At 44.8% G+C, this 23657-nt stretch overlaps 1 protein-coding gene across 2 annotated transcripts in view; it reads right to left on the bottom strand.

Annotated features, from left to right (window-relative positions):
- LYPD1 (LY6/PLAUR domain containing 1) overlaps positions 1–22265 on the bottom strand; it is a 31467-nt gene extending 9202 nt beyond the window's left edge. The window contains exons 1-3 of one of the 2 annotated variants that reach the window (XM_053596933.1): positions 22069–22236; positions 21903–21941; positions 20475–20612 (exon numbers count right to left, since the gene is read on the bottom strand). In XM_053596933.1, the coding sequence (XP_053452908.1) occupies positions 20475–20612; positions 21903–21941; positions 22069–22129 (238 nt within the window). In that variant the 5' untranslated portion in view covers positions 22130–22236. Of the gene's footprint in view, positions 1–20474; positions 20613–21902 lie in introns of both variants that reach the window. The other variant, XM_053596932.1, reaches the window with a different exon arrangement.
- Between the last annotated feature and the right edge of the window lie 1392 nt (positions 22266–23657).

A 23657-nucleotide genomic window follows, 5' to 3' on the forward strand; every position in this document is an offset into this window, starting at 1 on the left:
CATTCTCCTCACTTCTCATCATTTTGCTGGAAGTGATTTTCCATGGAGTGGACGGTACACACTGTGACTGGATTGGCTTTTACTAGCCTCGTCCATACACAGGCTGGTCAAGGGGTGGTACTGTCACTATTCCTCGACAGGCTCCAGGAAGGAAGCTGTGCGTTCCCGAATGTTGTCTAGATTCTGGTGTTAGCTATTTTCCAAATATTGGCTGCTAGGCAGTTTATCCTTGAACCCCTAAAATTTGGAAAAGTGCCTGGAACTTGGTAAATACTCAGAAAATGTCCACTGTACTTAACCATGGATGTAAAGAGAAGGGAACACTTCTGCACTGTTGGTGGGACTGCAAACTAGTGCAGCTTTTATGGAAAGAGAGTCTTCTAAGAACTAACAGTAGACCTTCCAATTGATCCTGCAATACCATTACCCAAAAGAAAAAAAAGTCATTTTACCATAAGGACATTTGCATTCGAATGTATGTAGCAGCCCAGTTCACAATTGCGAAGATGTGGGAACCACCTAAGTGCCTTTCAACCCATGAATGGATTAATAAATTGTGATATACATATATCATCAAATACCATTCAGCCATAAAAAGATGGAGATTTTGTATCTTTTGTAACGACCTGGATGGATTTGGAGAGATTCTTTACTTACTCTCCTAGGGAAAGAATCACAGGAATGAAAAAAAGAAGCATCACACGTGCTCAATACTAAGTTGAAATTACTACATGAACAACCAAGTCCTCACTTGATAGAAAATCTCAATTAAATTCAAGAAGAGAGGAAGGAGGAGAGGGTTCTGTCAGTTCCTGGCAGAGTTCAATGCACAGGTATGTGGCACACCTCCTGGGGAAGAAAACTACAACCCGGACTTTACCTTACAAACGCAAACAATGTAACCTAACTGTATGTACCTTCAGATTAATCTGAAATTTAAAAAAAGAAAATGGGTACATATAAACAAAATTAAATCATTATTGATTTAAAAAGTAATTTAATAGCTGCCATAGAAAAAATTTAGGCAGACGATTGTTTTCATATCATTTAAGATCAGTTTGACCATGAGAAGTAAAATATGTCTATTTATATATACTCACTTTTCTTTAAACCATGAATTATATGAAGGCTCTAGCAAGTGACTTAGGTCCGCGAACTGTTGGGTCACAAAGCATTTCCTGATTCATGCCCTTCATTGATACAAGTAGCTACTGATGTTAATTCACGTACCACCACACTTATCTCAGAGGGGATGGTGACTGCAGTAATTAGACTGACTGATTAGCTCTGATATTTAGAATTACTGGCTCCTCTTTTCCCCACAGCTTTGCACACTCCATCCTTGTCCCTCTTGGACTGTATCTGGGCTGCCTCTTAGCTAACCTGTTAGTTTTGTATTCAGATGGTGGACGACCAAGGCAGGCCAGGAGACAGGGCAGAAGGAGGGAGAAAGAAAGAAGTTTCAGAAGCTGATGTGGATGCTGGATGGCCCCTGTCTTTCTTTGCAGCCAGCATGCTGCCAGGCATCTGGCTTGCTTTAGAGGGCTGAATTGTTGATTACGCAGGGAAAGAAGAAAGATGGTGTTTTCTCTTTGTTTGAGTCCAGCTCTTTCTGCCTGCTCCTAACACAGCTGGGTCACCACAGCTTGAGCAGGCAGAATAAAAAGAAGGAAGTCCAGTGCTGCAGTGGGTCTCAGCTTCGGAATCCCGCAGCACTGAGAGAACGCACTTCCGATCAGGCCCAGAAGCCTGAAGGTTGACCTGGCTGGTGGCAGCAGGTACAAAACACTTTAATGTGCTGATCACTGGTGTGGTGCTACTATTTTGGCCAAAAGTTTGCTTCATCAAAGTTCTTGACTATGAACTTCACTAAGGTGCTGGCCAGAAGTGCACCTGCCCCCCACCTAGGCTAGGCTCAGAGCTAGAACTCCATCAGGGAGAGCTGCTCAACTGAACATATGATGAATGGGCATTCCTTAAATACACAGATCTCTAGAATCTCCCACAGGTAATTCTGACACAGGTGGTCTAAACTTACAAATCGCTGCCTTAGGGAGGGAGAACACGCATACAGACTATAAATGCAAATCTTAATTTATCTAAGAAGTCTTTTCATTAATGGCAAAGGTTTCATTACATCTTACGATTTGGCTCCTGCCCTGCAGCAGGGACTCTGGAAGCCTCCAACACCCCCTACAGACCCCAGCCATGGACTGTGAGGGACGAGTCATCACATCCCAGGCTGCACTCCATTGCCACAACAGACCTATCCTATCAGTCTCATGAGAGGACAGGCTCCCCGTGTTCCTCTGTTAGGGAAGGCATGTTCCCTGTGTGTGATGGAGCTCACACATGAGGCGACCAGGTTGGGAAGACTGGGGCAATTTTGGAGGTGATCTGGCCAGCGCTAATTTGGCCACTGCCCGCTAATATCCTCCCTTTGGCCCTCTAATTTTCCATTGAGGTGGCTTTTCCTGTTCAAAAACCTATAGTATATACAGTAAATTTCTATTCCAGGAGTTGGCACACTTTTTCCGTGAAGGCCTAGATAGTAAGTATTTTGGCCTCTTCAGCCCAAATGGTTTCTGTCACAACCACTTGCTTATGATATTGTATCATAGAAGCAACCACAGTACATCACATAGTACGTAAACAAATGGGTGTGGCTGTACAAGGAAACTTCTTTTATAACAATGTGCTGTATTTGTCTGCTCAGAATGCCATAACAAAATACAACAGACTGTGTGGCTTAAACAATAGAAATTAATTTTCTCACAGTTATGGAGGCTACACATTCCAAATTAAGGTACCATGATATTCATGTTCTGGGGAGGTCTCTCTTCCTGGCTTGCTGATAGCCACCTTCTGTCTCCTCACATGGCTTTCTTCTATGTATACACACAGATAGCTCTCCCTCTCTCACCCAGTATCTCTCACTCTTTTATAAGGACACCAGTTCCACTGGACAAGGGCCTCATCTTCATGACCTTATCCAACCCTAATTATCTCCCAAAGGCTCCCTCTCCAAATACCATCATATTGGAGATTAAGGATACAACATATGAATTTGGGGTGGGATCGAGTTCTGTTTATAACAGGTGGTAGGCCAGATTGGGCGTAGGGCCATAGTTTGATGACCTATCAAAATCTGAGTTTCAGACTAGCTTGCACAAGGGAGACACCATCAGTACTAAAAATAGAAAAACTAGCTGGGCTTAGTGGCACACACCTGTAGTCCCAGTTACTTGGGAGACTGAGGCAAAAGGATTGCACAAGCCCAAGAGTTTGAGGTTGCTGTGAACTATGATGTCATAGCATTCTGCCCAGGGTGACAGAGTGAAACTCTGTCTCAAAAAAAAAATCCGATCACTTTTATATTATGAAATCTATGCTTTCTGCCCAGTCTTTCCTCTGCAGTTATATAAGAGAAGCCACTACAGTTAAGAACATTTGCTTTTTGAAATATATTAAAAAAGTATTTCTCTGGGTTCCATCAAGACTACTCCTATCGAAAACCTTGGCTAGTTTTACAGGATTGGTAGAATCTATCTCCATATTTTAAAATATTTTTTAGGTGAAATGCCTTTGCAGAAAGTCTGCCCTTCATAGCAGACCTACACCCTGCTTGGGATACAGAGGGACGTATACCAGGCTACCTTCTAGAGGGGACACAGCCCAGCTTGGGGAAAAATGGGGAAGAAAAGGCAAATTTGGAGCCACTACCCAAAGGCTGCTCCCAGTATGGGCAGGATTCAGGCCTACTGGGTAAAACTAGGGTTTAGGTGTTTTGGAGGTTGTTCTAGAGCCAAGGCCCTGCAAGAAGCCTGAGCAGACTCACCCATGGGGCTCTCATCAGTGGCTGTCTTTAGGGATGTCTCCAGGATGAACTAGAAGCCACCTCATTTTGTAAAAAGGCTTTAAAACTAAAGTTTCAGCAAACTTTATTTTCTGTAATGTCCTCATTTTAACTCTGGTAGATCCAGATTGTTGCTTGGGCTCCACTGTTCTCTTATTATCTGCTTTCAGGAGGCAAGGGAGCCTTTTAAGGCAGAGTGTAAGTGTTGATGTGGTAACTTTTCCCCGCTCTGGGTTTAATCATAATTTTCCAGACGTAGTGTCAGGAATTTTATGGTTTTCTAAGTCTTCTTGAGAACATAATAATAGACAATGATATGGAAAACAATTAATGATTTTGTTTCTTTTAGAAACATCATTTTCAAATAAATTGATAATGCCAAGGAGATAATCTGGGAGTTGAAATGGTCATGCCACTTACTCTGACGGTATTCAGGTTGTATGAGGTGCCATTATTTAGTTCTTCCTTTGATACATGATTTCTTGGCCTGTCAAAATGACAATGGAGGCTCAAAAATCCCACTCATGGTTGGCAAGCCCAGTGGGAAATGATATTTTGTACTAAGGCAAGCAATGTATGTTTCAAAAAGGAGCTGAATTTGTTAATAGCGTTACCTGAAAACAACCTGGGAAGAATTACTGTGTTGGAATGTAAAGACGTACTGGGCTGCGTGCTGGAGGGTCAGGGTTTTCTATTAATTCTTCCATCAAGTTTTGGGGCTTCCAGCAGTTGTGATCCTCCCTTTTATTGGCCTCAGTTTCCTCATCTACAAGGTGGGAGGGAGGAAACTAAAGCAGATCATGTCCGCATTTCATTTTACTTCCAAAAGAATTCCATACCTAGTGAGTCCAGCAGATCTAGATTAGAAGGCTCCTTGGGCCACGTCCTTGGATAATGGGCTTCTCTAGTCCTCAGTTTACCCTTTTAAACCAATGGACCAGTGGGCAACACTGGAGTGCACAAAACTCAAGTGGACAAAGTTGGGTTGAACAAAACTGGAGCTTTGGTCGGACTTTCCCATCCGCCAGTGGACAAAGCTGAAGCAATTTGAGGAAAAAAAAAAAAAAAATAATCATAGTATTAAATTGTAACCCATTAAATAAAGTGAATATCCATGGGTCTATGCTGATATGACATATAAATAAATAATAGAATAAATATTTGGAGAAGAGACAGATCTTTCTTATAGAAGAATGCTGTTAATAAGTTAAGAAGGAATGAGGGAAATAGAAATATTAGAACACCACAGTAATGACTGATGTGGGAGAGATCCACCAATAGATCCACCAAATTATTGGGCAAAGTTGGAGAATGAAGAAGATATTTGTATCATTTCAAAGTATCTATCTCAAGTTATTAAAAAAGGAAAAACAATGGCTTTAGAAGGGAGAAACTCAGCAGATGCCATCTGAATTAAGCGATCAAAGTTAACGTCATCAGTAATGAGACAGATTGACAGCTCTCTCCCCTTGATGAGATGCACTGAGAAGGGCATGTTGCTGCCAAAGGTTCTTGTCAAAAAAGCATAACCTCAGTCTGAGCGTGTGAAAACACTGGACAAACCCAAACAGAGGGACAGCGTACAAATAGCCCTGACCAGTCATCTTGGAGAGTGTCAGGATCATAAACGACAAGGAAAGAATGAATCACTGGGAGCGATGAGAGGAAAAGAAGAAGACGTGGCAACAAAATGCAATGGTGGACCCTGGATAGGATCTAGGAACAGAAACAAGCAAAGCTCGGGGAATCCAAATACAAGGAAGGAATTGTTTTATAATAGTACCGTGTGGTTAATTTCTTACTTTTGACCATTGTACTATGATTATGCAAGTTGTTAACATTAGCAAAAGCTGGATGAAGGGCACACATAAATTGTGCTATTTTTTGCAGCTTTTCTCTAAGTGCTTATTATTTTCACATAAAGAGTTTTTAAAGACATTGACATGAATAGCCAGACGCAGAAGATCAAAACTAGACCTTTATTTCTTGCCATTTATAAACTCGGTCAAAATGGATTAAAGGCCTAAATCTATGACCTGAAACTAAGAAACTACTAAAAGAAAACACTGGGGAAATACTTTAGAATATTGGTCTGGTTGATGATTTCTTAATACCTCCAAAGCATAGGCAACCAAAGCAAATTAGACAAATGAGATCACATCAACCTAAGAAGCTCTGCACAGCAAAGGAAACAATCAACAAAATGAAGAGTCAACTCACAGAATGGAAGAAAGTATTTGCAAACTACCCATCTGATAAGGGATTAATAGCTAGAATATAAGGAACTCCAACAACTAAACAGGAAAAAAAAATCAAACAATTTGATTACAAAATGGGCAAAGGATCTGAATAGACATTTTTTCAAAAGACACACAAATGGCCAAAATGTATATGAAAATAATTCTCAACATTATTAGTCATCAAAGAAATGCAAATCAAAACTACAATGAAGTATCATGTCATCTCAGTTAAAACAGCTATTATCAAAAAAGACAGGCAATAGTCTCGGTGCCTGTAGCTCAGTGGTTAGGATAGCCGGCCACATACACTGGGACTGGTGGGTTCAAACCCAGCCCGGGCCTGCTAAACAACAATGACAACTGCAACAAAAAGATAGCCAGGCGTTGTGGTGGGCACCTGTAGTCCCGGCTACTTGGGAGGCTGAGGCAAGAGAATTGCTTAAGCCCAAGAGTTTCAGGTTGTTGTGAGCTGTGACGCCACAGCACTCTACCAAGGGTGAGATAGTGAGACTGTCTGAAAAATAAAAAGACAGGTAATAATTAATGCTGGTGAGGATGAGGACAAAGGAGAACCCTCATACACTGTTGGTAGGAATATAAATTGGTGCAATGACTACGGAGTACTGATGGAGTCACCTCAAAAAAACTAAAAACAGAGCTACGGTATGACCCAGGAATCCCACAGCCAAGTGTATATACAAAGGACAGGAAATCAGTATATGAAAAAGAAAGCTGCACTCCCGTGTTTACTGCAGCACTATTCACAATAGCCAAGATCTGGAATTGATCTAAGTGTCTACCAACAGGTGGATGGATAAAGAAATGGTGGTATATATACATGATGGACTATTAAATGGCCATGAAACAGGACGAAATCCTGCCCTTTGCAACAACATTGATGGAACTGGAGAATATTATGTTTCGTGGAATAAGCCAAGCACAGCAGGACAGATTTCACATGTTCTCACTCATGTGTGGGTACAAAATATTAAAAACAGATTGGTCTCATCCAGATAGAGAGTAGAATGACAGTTACCAGAGGCTAGGAGGGGTAAAAGAGAAGTGGGGGTGGTAATAGGGGCAAAAATATAATTACATTGAATGAATAATATCTCATGGCACAACAAAGTGATTATAAGTCAACAATAATTTAGGACATATTTGAAAATAACTAAAAAAGTGGAACCGGAATGTGCCTAACAAAATGATAAATAGCTGAGGTCATGGATACCCCACTTACCTTGATTTGATTAATTCACATTGTATACTTGTATCAAAACATTGCATGTACCCTATAAATATATACAACTATTAGGTACTTATAATTAAAAATCAAAAATAACATTGGTATGGATGAGGAACAGTCTACCTGCTCAATGTTTATACATACCCTAACAAATGCCTCAGTGACATGTGCTTGGCCACCAACCACTCTGATGACCAATAGAGCAAGTGTATATGTCTGTGTGTAGGTGACAGACATACCCCCACAGTCCAAGCTATTTAACAGCTCAAATCTTACTTTGGACACTTGGGGACTCCAGAAATGACTAGGTTGCAGGGTGATGGGCTGAGGGAGGACCACTGGAGGAATGTTTTTCCTCTAGTCTCGTGTCCTTCCATATGAAGGGAACTCAATTAGTGTAACTCATCCCCCCACCATTCACCCTTCAGGTAAGGTGACATATCTGATTGGTGAGTTTGGGAAAGATAGACTGGGCACACGTCGCTTCTCCCCTTTCTCTTCTGTCTGAGCAGTGAGTGACTTGTAGCAAGCAGGTACTCTGCGCTGCTCCTCTGGGTAAGAGAGTTCCCTTAGCGGGCCTCATTGGTGACTGTGTGAACCCAGCTAATTCCAAAGCCCATTTGACTGTCAGCCCAAAGTTACTTCCTCAACTTTCTCAGTAACCATGGTGATATTTTTGGCCTCATCTGCCCTGTTCCTTGTTTAATTTCTCAATTGGCTCAGAACCTGGGCGAGAGAAAAGGCTAATAACTACTGGGTACTCCTTACACCCCAAGAGATTCCCTTCTTTCCAGTCTACACAGTGTCCTAGCAATTATTAGCCGTGGTTCTCTGGGGACCTGGGACACATTTTCCAAACTATCTCCTCCAAAGAGCCCCTAGGCCTTGAGGATCACAAACAACACCCATTTCACATTGCTTTTGCTGGGTGGGTCGGGGGTGGGTGGTGCACATTCCTCAGCCGTGGAGGATTAAACATCATACTTACTGCGACTGCGACACTCAGGTGTAACTGGGGCCAGAAGACCTGTCACCCCTCCCCCACCTCCCGCCAGAGGGACATACAACTTTGGGCCATTCCAGATAGTTTGGGGCTACAACTCCACTATAACCCACTTGCTATAAGAATGCTTTTAAAGTAAATTATTTTCCTAATTTTCTCCCTTTAACCTCTGCCTCAGTGGTCAATTAAACTAGAGGCATAAAGCTGGTATCCTCTCCTCGTCGTGGACCACCATGCATTCATCTTTCCCAATTTCCTTTGGTTCTGTTCTTTTTTGCTGGTACAAAAACAGAGAGTCCTTAAATAGTCCATTACTTTTTACCCATCTTAGGCAATTTAGCTTTAAAGTCAAACTTCTGTGGCAAAGTACCACTTGTGTGATGCCTATTTTGGAGTGAGACTAATCTTTCTCTATTTTAAAAATAACCAACACTTACTGCACCATAGTTAGGATTACATCACAATAAATATTCTGTGCAGGGCTAGGAACAGCTCCTCAAAGAAAAATGCTCAGGAACGGGTAATTGGAATGAACTATAAGCATTTTCACGGAGTTTTAAAAGAAACTGTAAGAAAAAAGATCTTCGATCTGTTCCCAAGTACTTCTTTTTTCTCTTAAAGGATATTTCATGAGGAATTTTGACATTCTCTGCATTCTAATGAAAAGGACTTGGGGAGAAGAGACTTATCTATACTTGTGCCTTGTTACTGCCATGATGGGCCCCATTCATCAAACATAAAGAGAGAAGAAGATCTGGAAAGTAGTTCTTTTCCAGACAATTTTGTGGTCTGGCTCTTAAGTACTTTTCCTTTGCTGAGGTTATGAATATTTAAAGGCCAAAAAAACTCCCTCCCTTTGAGCGGCAGATGGCCACAGGAACCAAATAAGAACACTAACAACCCATTTGAAAACGGAAATAAATAAATGAATAAATAAAAAGATTTGCCAAGTTCTGCACCACACACCCATTCTGATATACTGATACCGAGCCCATCCTGGCCTTGCTGTGAAAACCAGAAATTCAGGATAAACTAAGCAGATACAATGACCCCTAAGGGTAAAAATATATGTGTTCGTGAAAACAACCACAGCAAAAAATAGATATATGAAAAAAGACACTATAAGAACACATTCCTTTTCATTGTAACAGAGATGTGTTAAGTTCATTATTCAGAAGACTTCGATTACCCTTTTCAAAAGTTTTTTTGTTGAGTTTAATTTTCAAGGCTGTTAACCACTGATGCCAACTTAATTATAGCAAGCAAACAACCAGCCCATAATATATGAGGCCAATTGTGAGTTTTACTTTGGTCTTATATTAGATTTGGATTTCTCTGCTTATTTATAACTTCCTGAGCTGGGAAGGTTTCTGTGCAGCCACTTGCTTTCCCTCAGCTGGTGTCTTTGTTCTCCCGTTTGCCTTGGGGGATTGAGGGGACAGATATTTATGACTTAGTATCTCAGTATTAACAGCGCCCTTTGATGATTTATGAAACTGTGCTCTTGCATTTTTAACCTTGATGTCTTTCTGATTACTGTTCTCAAATGGTAAGATTAACATCATGGGGCCCCAAGATGCATAACCAGTTTCTTGCATACAGACTCATCTCCATGCTGGGAAATTAAGAGTCATTGGTGGCATAATGGCCTCAAATGGAATGAACAGGAACATCTAAGCATTTAGCCCAATGCTTCTACCTGTTACCATGAACACTGCATTCTCCTCTGTGGAAATGTCCTCACACTAAAATTTGGTTATACTTTTGTAACTCAGAGTTCTGAAATGACATATACATCTTGTGCTAAACTTAAAGACCTGAATTCACACTTGTTAGCATATGTATTTCTTGGCATTTCAGCATTCAATGTAGGCAAAATAGTGATGATGTTCAGAAGAAGTTATCCCTGTCCTTTGTCCAAGCACTGTGCCATATTTTTTCCTATCTTGTGCACAGATTTCTCAAAAGGTGATCTGGCAGACAATGACAGTTGGACACCCAATTGCCACACTCACAGCTAATAGTGGCCAGTGAGGGACAAAAGGAATTCTTTGGAGGTGGGGTCAGGAAAGCTTCTGTTGTATCATTAAAAGGCAAAGCTGAAGATCGGTGGGACTCCTTCCCTTTAACTTGAATACAGTGGTGGTTGCCTTGTGACCAAGAGGTGACAAGCTTGCGGACAAAATGCCAACATGCTTCAGGAAGTGAAATGGAGAAAGCCTGGGTTGCTGTTGACATCACTCAGCTGTGCGAACAAGCCCAAGACCACCTACTTGGGGACTATCTTGATCTTGTTAGGTAAACAATAAATGTCTTTATGGTTTAAGTCCCTGCTACTTGCAGCCCAAAATATTCTTAAGTGATACAGGAAACAAGGTCTAGGGTGAAGGCAAGAGCAGAAAGGAAATTTGGCAGCAGGGACAGCTGGTTAATTCTCTTCCAAAGCTTTGCCCTGTAGACTGAAGGGGACGGACAAATGCTCCTGGATGGCTAAGAGCCCATGCAGACAGAGTTGCTTTGGGTGTGAACATGACAATGGCACCCAAGTTCTATCAATAGCATGACAATGATGTTAATGATATTCAATAAAAGGGACAAGAATATAAGCAATTAGCTGAGTTTATAGAGCCCACTGAAATCATATATGGGGCAAAACAGATAATAAGGAGAATTATTAAAAAGTCTTTTCTTTTTCTCTTCCCTCTGTATTCTTAATTTGCATCTCCTATGTGGGAGAGGACTGGGGCCACATGACTGTGAGGAGAGTTTTCTTTTTTCCCAAGGGAACTAGTGACCAAGGCTGATCTCAGTGTAAAAGGGTTCCAGGTGAGGGGTGGCTGAGTTCCCTAGCTGCCTTGGCTACCCAGTAAGGTGGCTGCTGCCGAGAGGTGAGAGTGAGCATGTGTGTGCGTTTCCGGAAAACACTCTTTGCTTTAAACACTTTGTTTAAAGCAAAGCCAGGTCAGCCTTGAAAGCAAGCTGACAAACTAGAAACACTGGGGGCAGATTACATATCACAGTGGTTCCTTAAGTGACAGCTGTTACTAAACAGGCATTAGTCAGCTATTTCTAGTTTAACTAAAAAGTAACAGATATAGTCAACTAGTCTTTTTCCTTTCTTATGCCAAAGATTTAAGCTCCTTCATGTCTGGTGTAATATTTTAAAATACTGATAAATCTGTCTGTTTTAGAACGAAAATCCATTTCTTCAATATACTCATTCAGCAAATATTTATTCACCATACCCAGTGACTGAGTGACTGTGTGTAGGCGAGAGAGCACGAGGAAGGGGGGAGGGCGAGATAAAGACAGAGAGTTATGGGCGAGGGGGAGGAGCGAGAGGTGGCAGCCCCATCCTTTCAGGAGCTGCTGTACACAAATGAAAGCCCTGCATGGGCTGTCTTGATGGAGCTGTAGCTCAATTCGATTAGGAAAATGTACTCTAAAATACTGAAAGGTTCTGCCACCAGGCAAACTGGCTGGCCAGAGAACAGTGAACAGAGATAACATTCTCAGAACGTCCTTCTGTGACACTCCTGCCATCACCTACACCAATTACTAAAACGCTTCCCACCAGGATGCTGGTGAGCAGGGCCCCTGGCTGGCTTTCATGCACAGACCTGGGTTTCACAGAGGTTGTTTAATCCTCAATCTTAATCCACTCTCATGCAAATCGTCTGCCTCAAACTTGCTTGATCCTTTCCCTCCCAACAGCCAGTGACAGATTGAGTAGAAAGCTGTCCTGCCTTTCAGAGAAAGTGAGCTAACACTTCAGTCTCCAGGTGTGTTCTCACCTGGCTGCCTTCCCTCTGAAGGTACAGGAAGGCTTTGAAGACCCCCCTGCACTGGCAGTCTGGATGTCTTCCAGGGGTAGGAAACCAGTCAGCCTGCCTCGCCTCTTGCTATTTCTCAGTAGGTTCTCTGAAGTTACAGGAGACCCCAGTGGTTTGCTAGATTTTACATAAGTAATAAAACAGTACATAAAACCCACTGCCCAGTGTCACTTAATGCAACTGCTTCCGCTGCTGCTCTTTGAAGAAGGCTCCAGGCTCTGTGAAGGGCAAGGTAAACAGCCCTGCTCCATCTGTATGCACCTTGTGCTGCGCAGCACACACGGGCCCTGGCAGGCTGAGAGCCGTGCCTGGCGCCACCCGCCTCTGGCACCATCTCCAGTCATTCCACTGCACTTGCGAACAAGTCCAAGAAATAGAAAAACATAAAAACCTATTGTCCATGTCCAGTGCGAAATGAAATGCACTGGACCAAGTATCACAACTTCCTTAAAATAACACAACACTTTATCACTTTTGCGTCTGGATCCCACTCATGGTTTGCAAAGCTTGGAATCAACGGCTTGAGCCACCCTGCTTTATTCTGTTTAAATACATTCTTTTTTAAAAAAGCAATTTATTACAAACTCTCTCTGATTTCTCCTTATCTAAAGCACTTAATTCAGCCCATTTCCTGCTTTACTTTATAGTGTTGGAGGCAATCAGAAGATCAGAACCAATTTATTAATAAGAGAACATGCCCTGTAGCTCTGGCCCGTGAAAACAGATTCTGAATCACGATGTAGCCACGACCCAAGTCCTAGATAGAATGAAGGGCATATATCATCGTTCTTTTGTTTGTAGGCTGGCTCATCCCAGATTTGACTGAGGCTACTAGGTTACAGAAGCAGCCTCCTGTGGCTTGCCCAGGGGAGGGACACACGATTCTCCCCCAGACCTCTGAAATAACGTCTTCTACCACAACGAAAACCACAAGGCAAAGAAGCCAGCTGTGTCTTTAGGAAGGAAATAACAGAGAAGAAAAGATACTCCCCACCATTAAAGAAGTAAGTAGTTCTGCTTACACCAAGGCCATGATCAATGATTGGGTTGGGGAGAAAAGAGACTTGTGTGTGGACACAGTCTTCACTGCAGATGACCAAATCATGTCAGAATCTTAAGCAAAATCTTTCTCCAGAATCTCTCTCAACCTGCCTACACTTGAGCCTTCTCAGAGGAAGAAAGAAATGGACTGATCAAGACTCTCAGAGCCCTCTAGAAAGAAAGCTCCTGTCTGCACCACAGTACTGGTCTGCAAAATGAAAGTGTGGACCAGATAGCCTCCGAGGGGTGTGATTCTTGAGGGCTGCAGACTATGTGCCACGCAGGATGTGGGCTGGGCAGCTGGGATGTCTGCTAAGGGCTTCCCAGCCAGTACATACCTGAGGGTTCTTGTGGTTAATATGGACGAATTCAAGATCTCTTCAAGGAAAAGCAGATTAACCATGTAATAGAAGGTGATGGGTGGGCACTCCCAATGTGATATGTCTGGAGAACATAAATTCCTTGGCCCTGCGGCTCACTGGAATGACTTGCTCTTGGCACAGGGGTTTTGTTCAACTCCATCAATTGGTACTAGAGTCCTATGGTTCACAAGCAGCTCCCTCTCATCCCCTCTCATCCCGCCCCACTCTGTAAGGCAGAGATCTGCCAAGTTAGAGTCTTCTCTTCAGACACCTGGATGAGCAACAGCAGCAAGGGAAAGATGCATCTCAAAATGGGTGGCAGCCGGATGGTCCCTGAAATCATTATCCCAGGCAAAAGCAGCCAGCCACAAAAGGCCACGGAGTGTTGGATTCCATTTATGGGAGTGTTCTGAATAGACAAATCCACAGAAATAGAAAGTAGATTTAGTAGTTCCCAGGGGCTGGGAGGAGAGGAAAATGGGGAGTGATTGGTGATGAAGATGACGGAACATTAGGGAATTACCCAGTGGTGTAGTCACACAACTCGGTGAATATACTGACAACCACATAATAGGACACTTTAAAAGGGTCAGTTTTATGTTATGTGAATTATAGTGATTCACTATAGTGATTGATAAAGCCCTGGAAAAGCAGAAGGCACTTGAATTTCAGTCCTGAATTCAGGCCGTATGGTCCTGAGCAAATCACTGAACCTCTCTCGTCTCAGATTCACCAGCTACAAGTAAGGATATTAATTCACTGTGAACCTTACATCATAAATCTAGACTAATTAGGATCATACTGTAAGGAACTAAAGGCTGAATTCAAGGACTCTCTCAGTCTGAGAAATGAGAAAATAGTGTGAGAAGTAACACCATGGCCCAGCCTTCAGGGGCAGGGGAGACAGTGGACCAAAGAACTCCTAGGGAGCGTCCAGGCAGGCAGAGCCCCACACTGGGGAACGGTTCCTTCAAGATGGTTATACTGATGCCACTTCTCATTCGCTTGATGTTATCTCCTAAGAAAACAGGAAGCCTGTTTCTACATTTTACAGGGAAGGAAGGTAAGTCCCTAGGACATTAAATAACCTCTTCAAGGTTACCAAATATGAAAAGCTGAGAATGTGAGTGCTCTCTCCTCTAGTGGAGCTGAGTACCTTTTCCATTCAACAAGGAAAAAAACAAGGGCTGGGGCATTGAGTCCTTCGTGTGCTAAGATGCTTTTGAACCAAAGTCAGTCAGTCATAGAAAGGAAAGGAAAGAAGGAATGAGGAAAGGAATGGGAAGGGAGAGAAAGGAAGAGAGAGAGAAAAAAAGAGAGAAAGAAAGAGAAAAAGAAAAGAGAGAGGAAGGAAGGGAAGGAGAAAAGGAAGGGGAAGAGAAAGGAAAAAGAAAAGTAGGTAGCAGGAGGGAGGAAGGAAGAAGTCAGGTAGGGAAACGGAAGAAAGGAAAAAAAGAGGGAAGGGAGGAAGAGAGAGAGAGAGCAAGAGAGTGCACACAGTCTTGGCCAAAGCTGTAGATTCAGAATTTTTTTGTTTCAGGATTCTATAAGGGAAGCAGATTTCCTTTTCAAAGTTCAAAGGAAACTGTGTTTTGTTTTCATACTCCGTTTCATTTTCACTTGGGAAAAATGCCCCAGCTTTGAAGCCTCTCTGTTTAAACTCATTAGGAAAACTATCAATGACAGAAGCTTTCATGCAACCGTAGGGAGGAATTAGTGTTATGGGAGAGCCGGATCAATCTTCAAACGTTTCATCTATGGAGATGAGAGGTCAGTGCTGGCTGCTTGTTCAGCTAGAAAGTTAACATAAACAAATACTTCACTTACTGGAGAGTCCAGGGACTACAGACATTTGATATTCCCACTCCAAATACTTCCTCAGAAGCCAGGATGTCCACCATATGAAAGAGAAGCTGCTTCTCAAGAGCTAATGCAAATGCTTGGCAAAATGTCTTATCCCAAAGAGAAAGGCCTTTACGCTTTTAGTGTCCTGAGAGGAAAGGACATAGTGATGACAATCACCAAACACAATCTCCTCCAGGGTGACTTCTCACTCCACTGAAGTTGACATGGAAACATTTTTAGCAGGACTGGGGTTCTTATATGAAGATACCTTTTTTGACATCTGAATCCAGTTCATTTTAAAGTTTTTTTTTTTTTTTTAACCTGCCAAAGTTGCAATAATGGCAATTTGGGGTTTTTTTATTTTCCCTTTATTCGTTGAGCATATTCCAGAGCACTTCTGATTGATTCAAAATGGGGTTGAGGGTGGGGAAGGAAGGCCTGCAGGTGGGTCATCTGAAAAGGAGCTGAGGGGAGGACTGGCGGGAGGAGGGAAGGCAGGGAGAGCAACAGAGAGCCCTGGGGCTCCTAATGAAGGTGTTTTGGGGAAAAAATGTTAGAAAATGCCTTTGTGCCTGTAGCATAGCATGGATTAAGTGATCTTCCATCTGTCTGTCTGCCAAGGATGACTTAACATTTTTATTTTTCTTACAGAAGTCACATATGTGGGTACATGTGAATATATGCAGGCAAAATGTGTACAAATACATGCTAGTTAGTGCATGTGTGTACACAGAGCTGGAGTGCATGCGTACATTTTAAATCAAAGAATCCAGGTATAAAGGGAATGTGATGTAAGACTGAGTAGCAGCACAGGGTTGTGCCAGAGCAGACTTGAGAAAATACAGGACATGGTTGACTGTCCGTTTCTTTCTAAGAGTGGGTGACTATTTTCTCCTACTATCCCTCATTTAGCTCATGAGAAAATAAAGTGTAAAATGAGCCTATCTAAGTCATGAACCTGTCCCTGCGCAACTTAAAAAGCAACTAACTAATCCAAAAGGAAAATCACCATTACTTATCCAGCCATAATGTAGATGAAACATGACATATAAATCAGTAACTCTTGTATCGCAAAACAGACAAATAGATTAATGCATTTTGCAAAGGACGGGTGAAGAGATCGATTAGGTTACTGATTCAGACCATGAACTTTCTCTCAATATACTGCATTTAACTTTTAAATAAGGTTTAGGAGAACCTGAAACATTTTGCTCACTGACAGAGCTATATTTTACTAAGGGCAGAAATTGGCTAGTCTATAAAAATTAAATTATGCCCCTTTCACTGTATCTAGTCAAGAGGAAAAATTCTAATTACAAGATTGCACTGTCAAACAAATGCAAATTCACATCCTTTATTCTTTATTTAAAAATTCATACTGGAGGGGGGCTTCTATTCTGAAATGAAAATCAATATTTGAAATATTTTTCAGAGTGCAATGATAAGCAAGAGCAAAAGAAATTTCATTATCAAGGGTGCTGGTAAATAGACACTAACTCATTAAGTGCTGAGCTGGTGAGAACAAGTCATTTGTTATGCAAACATTTAAATATCAATTAGTAAGGACAATGAGAAGAAGCTGAAGGATCTCGTTTCCCACTAGGCCGGAAATGACCAAAGGAGCAACGGGAGGGAGTGGAGGAAAATAATCTCAGCACCTGATAGGGATCCCACTCTGGGGAATAGACAATGGTTGATTTCGAATGACTCCCCCATTGAAAGTTAAATGTACCTGCCTCAAAATTCATAAGAGCTGAGTTTGCAGACTTAGAAAGGACTAACAAAAGGCCTGGGCCATATTGCATGGCTGGTGTTTTTTGGAAAGAGAATTCCTTTCATTACTGCTTAATGTCAGACTGGCTTAGTTCATTAACATTTCTTAGTCTATTTAAAACCCTGGTTTTCCAGGGGTCCTCAAACTGCTGCTACATAAGGTGGTGTGATTGTATTTGTTCCTGTTTTGTTTTTTTTTACTTCAAAATAAGACATGTGCAGCGTACATAGGAATTTGTTCATAGTTTTTTTTTTTTTTTTTTAACTATAGTCCAGCCCTCCAACAGTCTGAGGGACAGTGAATTGGCCCCCTGTTTAAAAAGTTTGAGGACGCCTGTTCTGTACTTAGGAAAATTGCCAGTCCACAAAGCACTTGAACTTTAAAAGTCCTACTGGTTGGGTCTCACGATTCTTTCAACATCCACTTCATGGCCTGGTTACTCACCCTCTCAGGTGAACTTAGTAGATATGAAAAATTTTCTAAGTACTAAGAACTTTCCATGGATTACCCTTTCAGGTAAACCTGACAGTCTCTTTTCCCACAATGTTACCTGGCAGTGTATTTTACTATATGCTGGCCCAGGAAGTGAGCTTCAAGTGCCTCTTAGTAATAGTTTGCTGGTGAACCTGGACCAGGCGTCTAACTCTTCTGAATCTCTATTATACCAAAAGGTTTGTCTAGATCAGTTATTCTCAGCTTGGGGCACCCCAGCACCACTCAGGGAAGCTTTTAAAGGCCATGGCCAGATATACCGCAGAATTATGAAATGGGCGGGGGTGGGGGTGCCCAGGCATGTGGAGTTGAACAAAATTCCCAGCAAGAGCTGATAGGCGTCCCTAAGTAGGAGTGACTGGGCCTTTAGGTTCTAAGATTCTCAGTACAGTACATGTTATTGATTAAACTTAAAAAAATTCCAACTTTAATTCCTAATAGCCTCACTTAACAGGTATTACTTTCTTTCTCCAGAGCAGAGGAGTTGACCATGCAATGGAACTGTACACTGATCCGCTGTGGCTGGGGGAAGCCAGGGCCTCAAAAGAGGACCACCAGACTTCATGAGATAGTACATACAAAGTGCCCAGGAAAGAGCCAGATGCCAAGGGCACACAACGAAAGCTAGCTCTGATCTCTGCGATGGTTTCACTTCATGGTGGTCATTAAACAACCAGAGTTTTATGTTTACTTTTCTATCCTTGTTGGTAAAAAATTAAACTGACTGGTCTCTAACAATTACATGGACATAAATACGGACGTGCCTTTGTAGTATCAGCTTTTGGACCAGAAACGAATACGCCTGACTGGTTTCTATTCTATTCTATTCAACATGCACAGACCCAGACCTCGTGTCTTTCCCCTCAGAACTCTTTCTTTTGAGTTTATCCACCACTTCTGTTCCTGCACTGTAACAACTGAGATCGCCTTGTTATTTCACTCTCTCTATCCACCTTTTGGCCTATGATCTGTGGCCAGAGGGACCTGTCAGGCCAGGTACTTGAAGACTTTTCATGCTGAAGTTTCCTGTGGATAAAAGGGGAGTTATAATGCCTGAAATGGCTTTTTTACAGTGTGGCCTGGAGGAGAGAATCAAACAAGATGAAAAACAGCACTTTGAAAATGGAGTGTGTGGTATTCATCTTAGGTACACTTTTAGAGAGAAAGAAATGTCTCCCAGAAAAAGGACTTCTTCCGACTTGAATTTAGTTTACATCTTTTCTCAACCATATCCCAGGTTATAAAACATGACACCCAGGTACGCAGTGGCCTTGAGGATTCTGAAGAAGTTCTTAATGTGTCCACAGCACATCCCCATTTTGTCTGGCTCTAAACTGCTACTGTCTGGAAGAGCTGCAAATATCTGAAAGTAACAATAAAGCATTCACAGTGATTCTGACTAAAATCATAGCACTCCCTCTGATAGAGAGGCAGTAAATTTTTTGCTTGGGTAAAACGCAAGAACAAAACTCAAATAGAAACGAAACCACCTGTCCTAATTATCCACAGCAATCTTAGCTAAGGAATCATTACTAAGTTTTATTTTGTTTTGCTTTATTAATAGCCCAAATCCTATATGTCAAAACAATGCTTGCTACATTTGATAGGACAAGTAACTTTTGAGAGCAATTAAGCCTCAGACTGCCCAGAAGAGCAATTTTGGTGGGAAGAATGTACACTAGACCAACAGTGACCTGTAAAGAACAGCCCGTACACTTGGACACACCACATCACTGGTGGTGGCCAGCTACCATCTGCTTGTAAAAAGGGTAATTACACAGTCAGCAACAGGGCATTTCCAGACCCATTTCTTCTTTGAGAAGAAACTACTTTCCTAAGGCCCTGGCTTTAAAACTAGAGTGCTTGCATTGATTTGCCAGTGGGTTAAAGAATCACATAATAGTTTTAATCACTTGCAAGGGATCTGTGGGCAGTACACGAAACTAAAGAGGAAGAAGGCTTTGGTTTGGTCAGCAGCCCTCACAGCACGTTATTTCCTATCTTTTCAATATCTTTAAAATGACCCATCTCTGTTTATAGGTGGGCTTGACCTTGGAATTGAAGCAACAGCTCCATTCATTTTCCCAAAGTTCTGAACACTTTGGGGGACTTTGGGGAATTCCACCTCAGTGAGAAGACTATGGCCAACCATAGTGGACTGTCCCACAAGACATCATCTTCCCTCCCAGGTGGCCAAGTCCCCCTCCTCAGCCAGCCAGCTGCTAAGCCACTAGGACTGAGAACGACATTCCTTTGAAAGATCTGGGCAATTTGTGCTTGGAATTTGATGCATTAGTTCTAAAATTAAATAAAGATCCTGTAGTGTTCTTCAAGGAAATATGGTGTGGCTCTATGACAGAACACATTTTTCAAGCTCTGACCTCTGGGAACTTCAACTGGCTTCATATTTCAGGCTGACACTGCTCACAGGCTACTGTCTAGTTGCCCAAGGCAGGGCCAGTTAGCAGTATATTTTTACACCACCCCTTATCAGCTTTTAGCTAGAGAGGTAAGGGGAGTAAATAAAAAGAGCAGAGCCACTAATTTAAATGCACTTCCCCTCCGAAGACCCATGGGGAGAGGCCCTGGTAATTAACGCTAATGAGATTAAAGTTATTTGGAACTCTTCATTTTCACAGCACTGTAAAAGTAAATCTGCAATAACCAGAGTGTACATTAAATCAAAGTCAGCCCCGTTTCCTGTTATTTGATGGCCTCCTCACGCACATCCCATTCCCCTGCCCAGGCTGAAGGGCGGAGGGGAGAGCTGCTGGGCTCTTACCCGCACTTTGCTCCATCACTTCTTTCTGACACATGTCTTGTACGTTCACCGTGCAATTCACGATGAACTCGGGGGAGGAGCAGTCGTTGTTCAGCTGGAATTCCTCACACTGGTAGCACTGGATTTGCAGCGCAAAGCCTAGGGGACAGACGTAGTCGGGTTCAGATCAGTCCCCAAGAGCCCACCCCGGAAATCTGGAGCATCCCAGGCCCCTGCTGCTCCGGGATACCTGGGGCTCTGCCAGCTGGATCTCCAAAGTAGGGCTGGATGTGTTGGAAGCCGGCGGTCCGGCGGGGGCCTGTGGAATACAGCTCAAGACCCCTGGGCCCTGGCTCTAGATCCAAAGAGCCCATCCAACAGCACCACGGGCCTTTCTCCAAGAAGTTGAAAGGAGGGTGGTACAGCCCCAAGAGCGAAGTAGCTCCAAAGACAAGCGTCAGCTCCAGACTATGCCAAAGAATTTGCCTAATTGCTAATTGGTTACAAATTACTTAATTACTGTTTTTTGGCACCATTCATGATTGCATTCACTGACGCCTTTTCAGTTTTTATTTATTTAATTTTTGATGTCAGCATTCCTGTGCTAGGGCTCCGTGGCTGCCTGAGCGACCACCGGGAACCCGGGAGGAGGCGCTGGACGCCAGGTGCTGCTGCATCCCACGTCCCCAATCCCAGATCGGCGGCCCTTCGCCGGGACGGTCCCCGCGGAGGCAGGGGCGGGCAGCGGGTGGGAGAGGGTGTGTGTGCGCGCGCGCAAGCTCTCCGGACCGCGACACCGCAGCCCTTGCTCCCAGGGACCAGGCTTTCCGTGCAACCGTTTGGTTAGGGCGGGTGGTCGGGGTCCCAGCTCTGTGGAACCCAGTCCGGAGCGGTAGGCGAACTGGAGAGACGGAGCGAGACGTTCGCGCCTCTCGGGGCTTCAGCTTGATGGCTCTTCTCGGGTCTGCGAGCTTCAGTCCAGACCTAATGTCCGGCCGGGTGCGCTCTCGCACCCCACATGGATCACACTCTGGGTGCAGCACCCAGCCGGGGTGCTGCCGCGGGCTGCCCAGCGCGCCGCTCACCTGTCGGCGGCGCCAACCCTACGGGTTGCCAGAGACGCTGGACAACTTGGCGGGGTTCGGGGATGTCGCCCCCTCTACTTCGCCGAGGCCCCAGCACGCTCAGACCCTCCCTCCTCCCAAGCCCAGCTTCCATCGCCCGTGCAGCCCGAGCAGCTGCAGCAGAGTCACCCTGACCCGCGGCTCTCTGCTCTCCTCCTGCAGCGCGGGACTTGGAGATTTTCCCAGGCTAGTGTCTCTGGGCACCAGTCGCCGCCGCCAAACTCCCGATGGGCAGCCCCAGTGCAGTGCCGGCCCCGAGGTGGGAGGCCTGGGGGTCGATGGGGTGTGCGCGCCCGCTCCAAATGCTGGTCTTCTCGTCTCTTACCTGGAAGCAAGAACAATCCGCAAAAAGTTGCCGCGATGCCGAGGACCCACATCCTCTCGGAGCCGCGGGGACCGGAGCAGGCAGGCGCATCAGAAGCGGCGACCGCAGCGCAGGCGGCCCGGGCCGCAGCGGCGGTGGCTGGCGAGGCTGCTGGGGCCCGCGCTGCTGCCGCCGAGGCCACGGCCGCCGCCGAGAGGAACCGCAGGTGCCGCTCGCGGGGCCCGCATAGCCCGCGCCCTGGCTCCCGGCTGCGGGTCGCCTCTCTGTTCGCTCGCGCCTCCGGAGTTGGCGACTGAGACTGAAGGACTACTGGCGAGTCGGAACACCCAAAAAAGTCTCGCCTCTTCTCCCCACCTCCCACTCCAGGCACCACGTGACGGCTGCGAGTTGGGGTGGGGGTGACAGGCGGGGAAAGCTGGGACAGCCTCTACACGTTCCCACCCCCTTCCTGCAGCCCGGCTCTCGGGTCTCCGCACGTTCCGCGGAAACGGGTGCGGGGGGGAGGGGTTGGAGGACGGAGTCTGTACGTTGGGGGAGTGGTCAGGAGGCAGCAGCAGGTGCCCTGGGGAAAAGCTGGGTGCGGACTTGGGGACCCAGGTAGTGGGGTATGAAGAGGACGTGCCGGGTGGGCTCTTAGCGCACAGGGGCGTCCCTCCCACTCCACGTCCTGTGCATCCCCCGGGGTTGGCAGAACGGGTCCAGCCCACCTAGCCAGGGAGGTCCCGCTGAGGGCGGCTGGAGCCGGGCACCCCGGGAATCTGACAGACTGGGGCGCGTTCCGAGCCATCTGGCAAAGTTGCACACCCGCAGGCTCCCTAGGGCGTCCAGGGCGGTTGTGCCTTTTCCTCTGAGAAACCTCTCGGTCAATACCCGACCGGGCTTTAGCAGGATGGGGGAGGTGTGGAGGAGACCCTGCCCTGACTCATGCGCTGCCTGGGCTGTCCTGCCTTCAGCAGCCTGAGCTCACCGCGGGAGGGTGTGGTGACACCGCCCTGGTCGCCCGGGAGAAGGCCGACCTGGGAACAACCGCTGTGAGTTCCGAGCAGAAAACAAACGCTGTTCCCAAAGCCACAGGTTATTAGTATATACTCCAGCGTTCTGTCCCAGAAGATGCCGTCACACCCCCGGACTCGGCTACTGGCTGCTCCCCCATCCCTCAAATCCTCCTTTTTCGAAAAGCCCAAGTGACCCACCTTCCGTGCTCCCAGGGACTCCCCGCTGCTTTCTTCGCCTTACTCGCCGAGCCTTGCAGCAGGTGCCGGAGCCCGCGTGCCCGCTAGAGCGCAGTGGTGCCCCCGCCCCCATGCACACATTCCCGCCCCTCTCCCAAATCCCTGTAATTCCAAATTCGATGGAAATAGCCTCCTAAGTTTTGCCCCTCTTCACCATTTGCTCCTCCCGCCACCTTTCAGGCCAGGCAGCGGATCATTTATTTCCCTGTGCTGCCCGCAGGAGCAGGTCTGGAATGGGGCTCTAAATGACTTTCTTTGTAATTCCTCTGCAGAGATCATTCCCCATATGCCTCAGGCCCCCTCTCCATTTGCCCCCCTCTTCCTTTCATTTCTAGCTGGTTAACCCCCCTCGGAGAGACTGAAATACTTACTCCCTAGTCTTAAGACTCTGCTCTTAAAATTGGCTAAATTACTATCTCTGGAGCAAAAGGGTCAGTTTATTCCTTTGGGGAACCCATTGTTGGAACATGTGAGTCACATTCAAGTAACTGACTGGGCCAAAAGGTTCTTAAACAAGTTCTTT

Source organism: Nycticebus coucang, chromosome 7, assembly GCF_027406575.1.
Source record: "Nycticebus coucang isolate mNycCou1 chromosome 7, mNycCou1.pri, whole genome shotgun sequence".
In the NCBI taxonomy this organism is placed as follows: domain Eukaryota; kingdom Metazoa; phylum Chordata; class Mammalia; order Primates; family Lorisidae; genus Nycticebus; species Nycticebus coucang.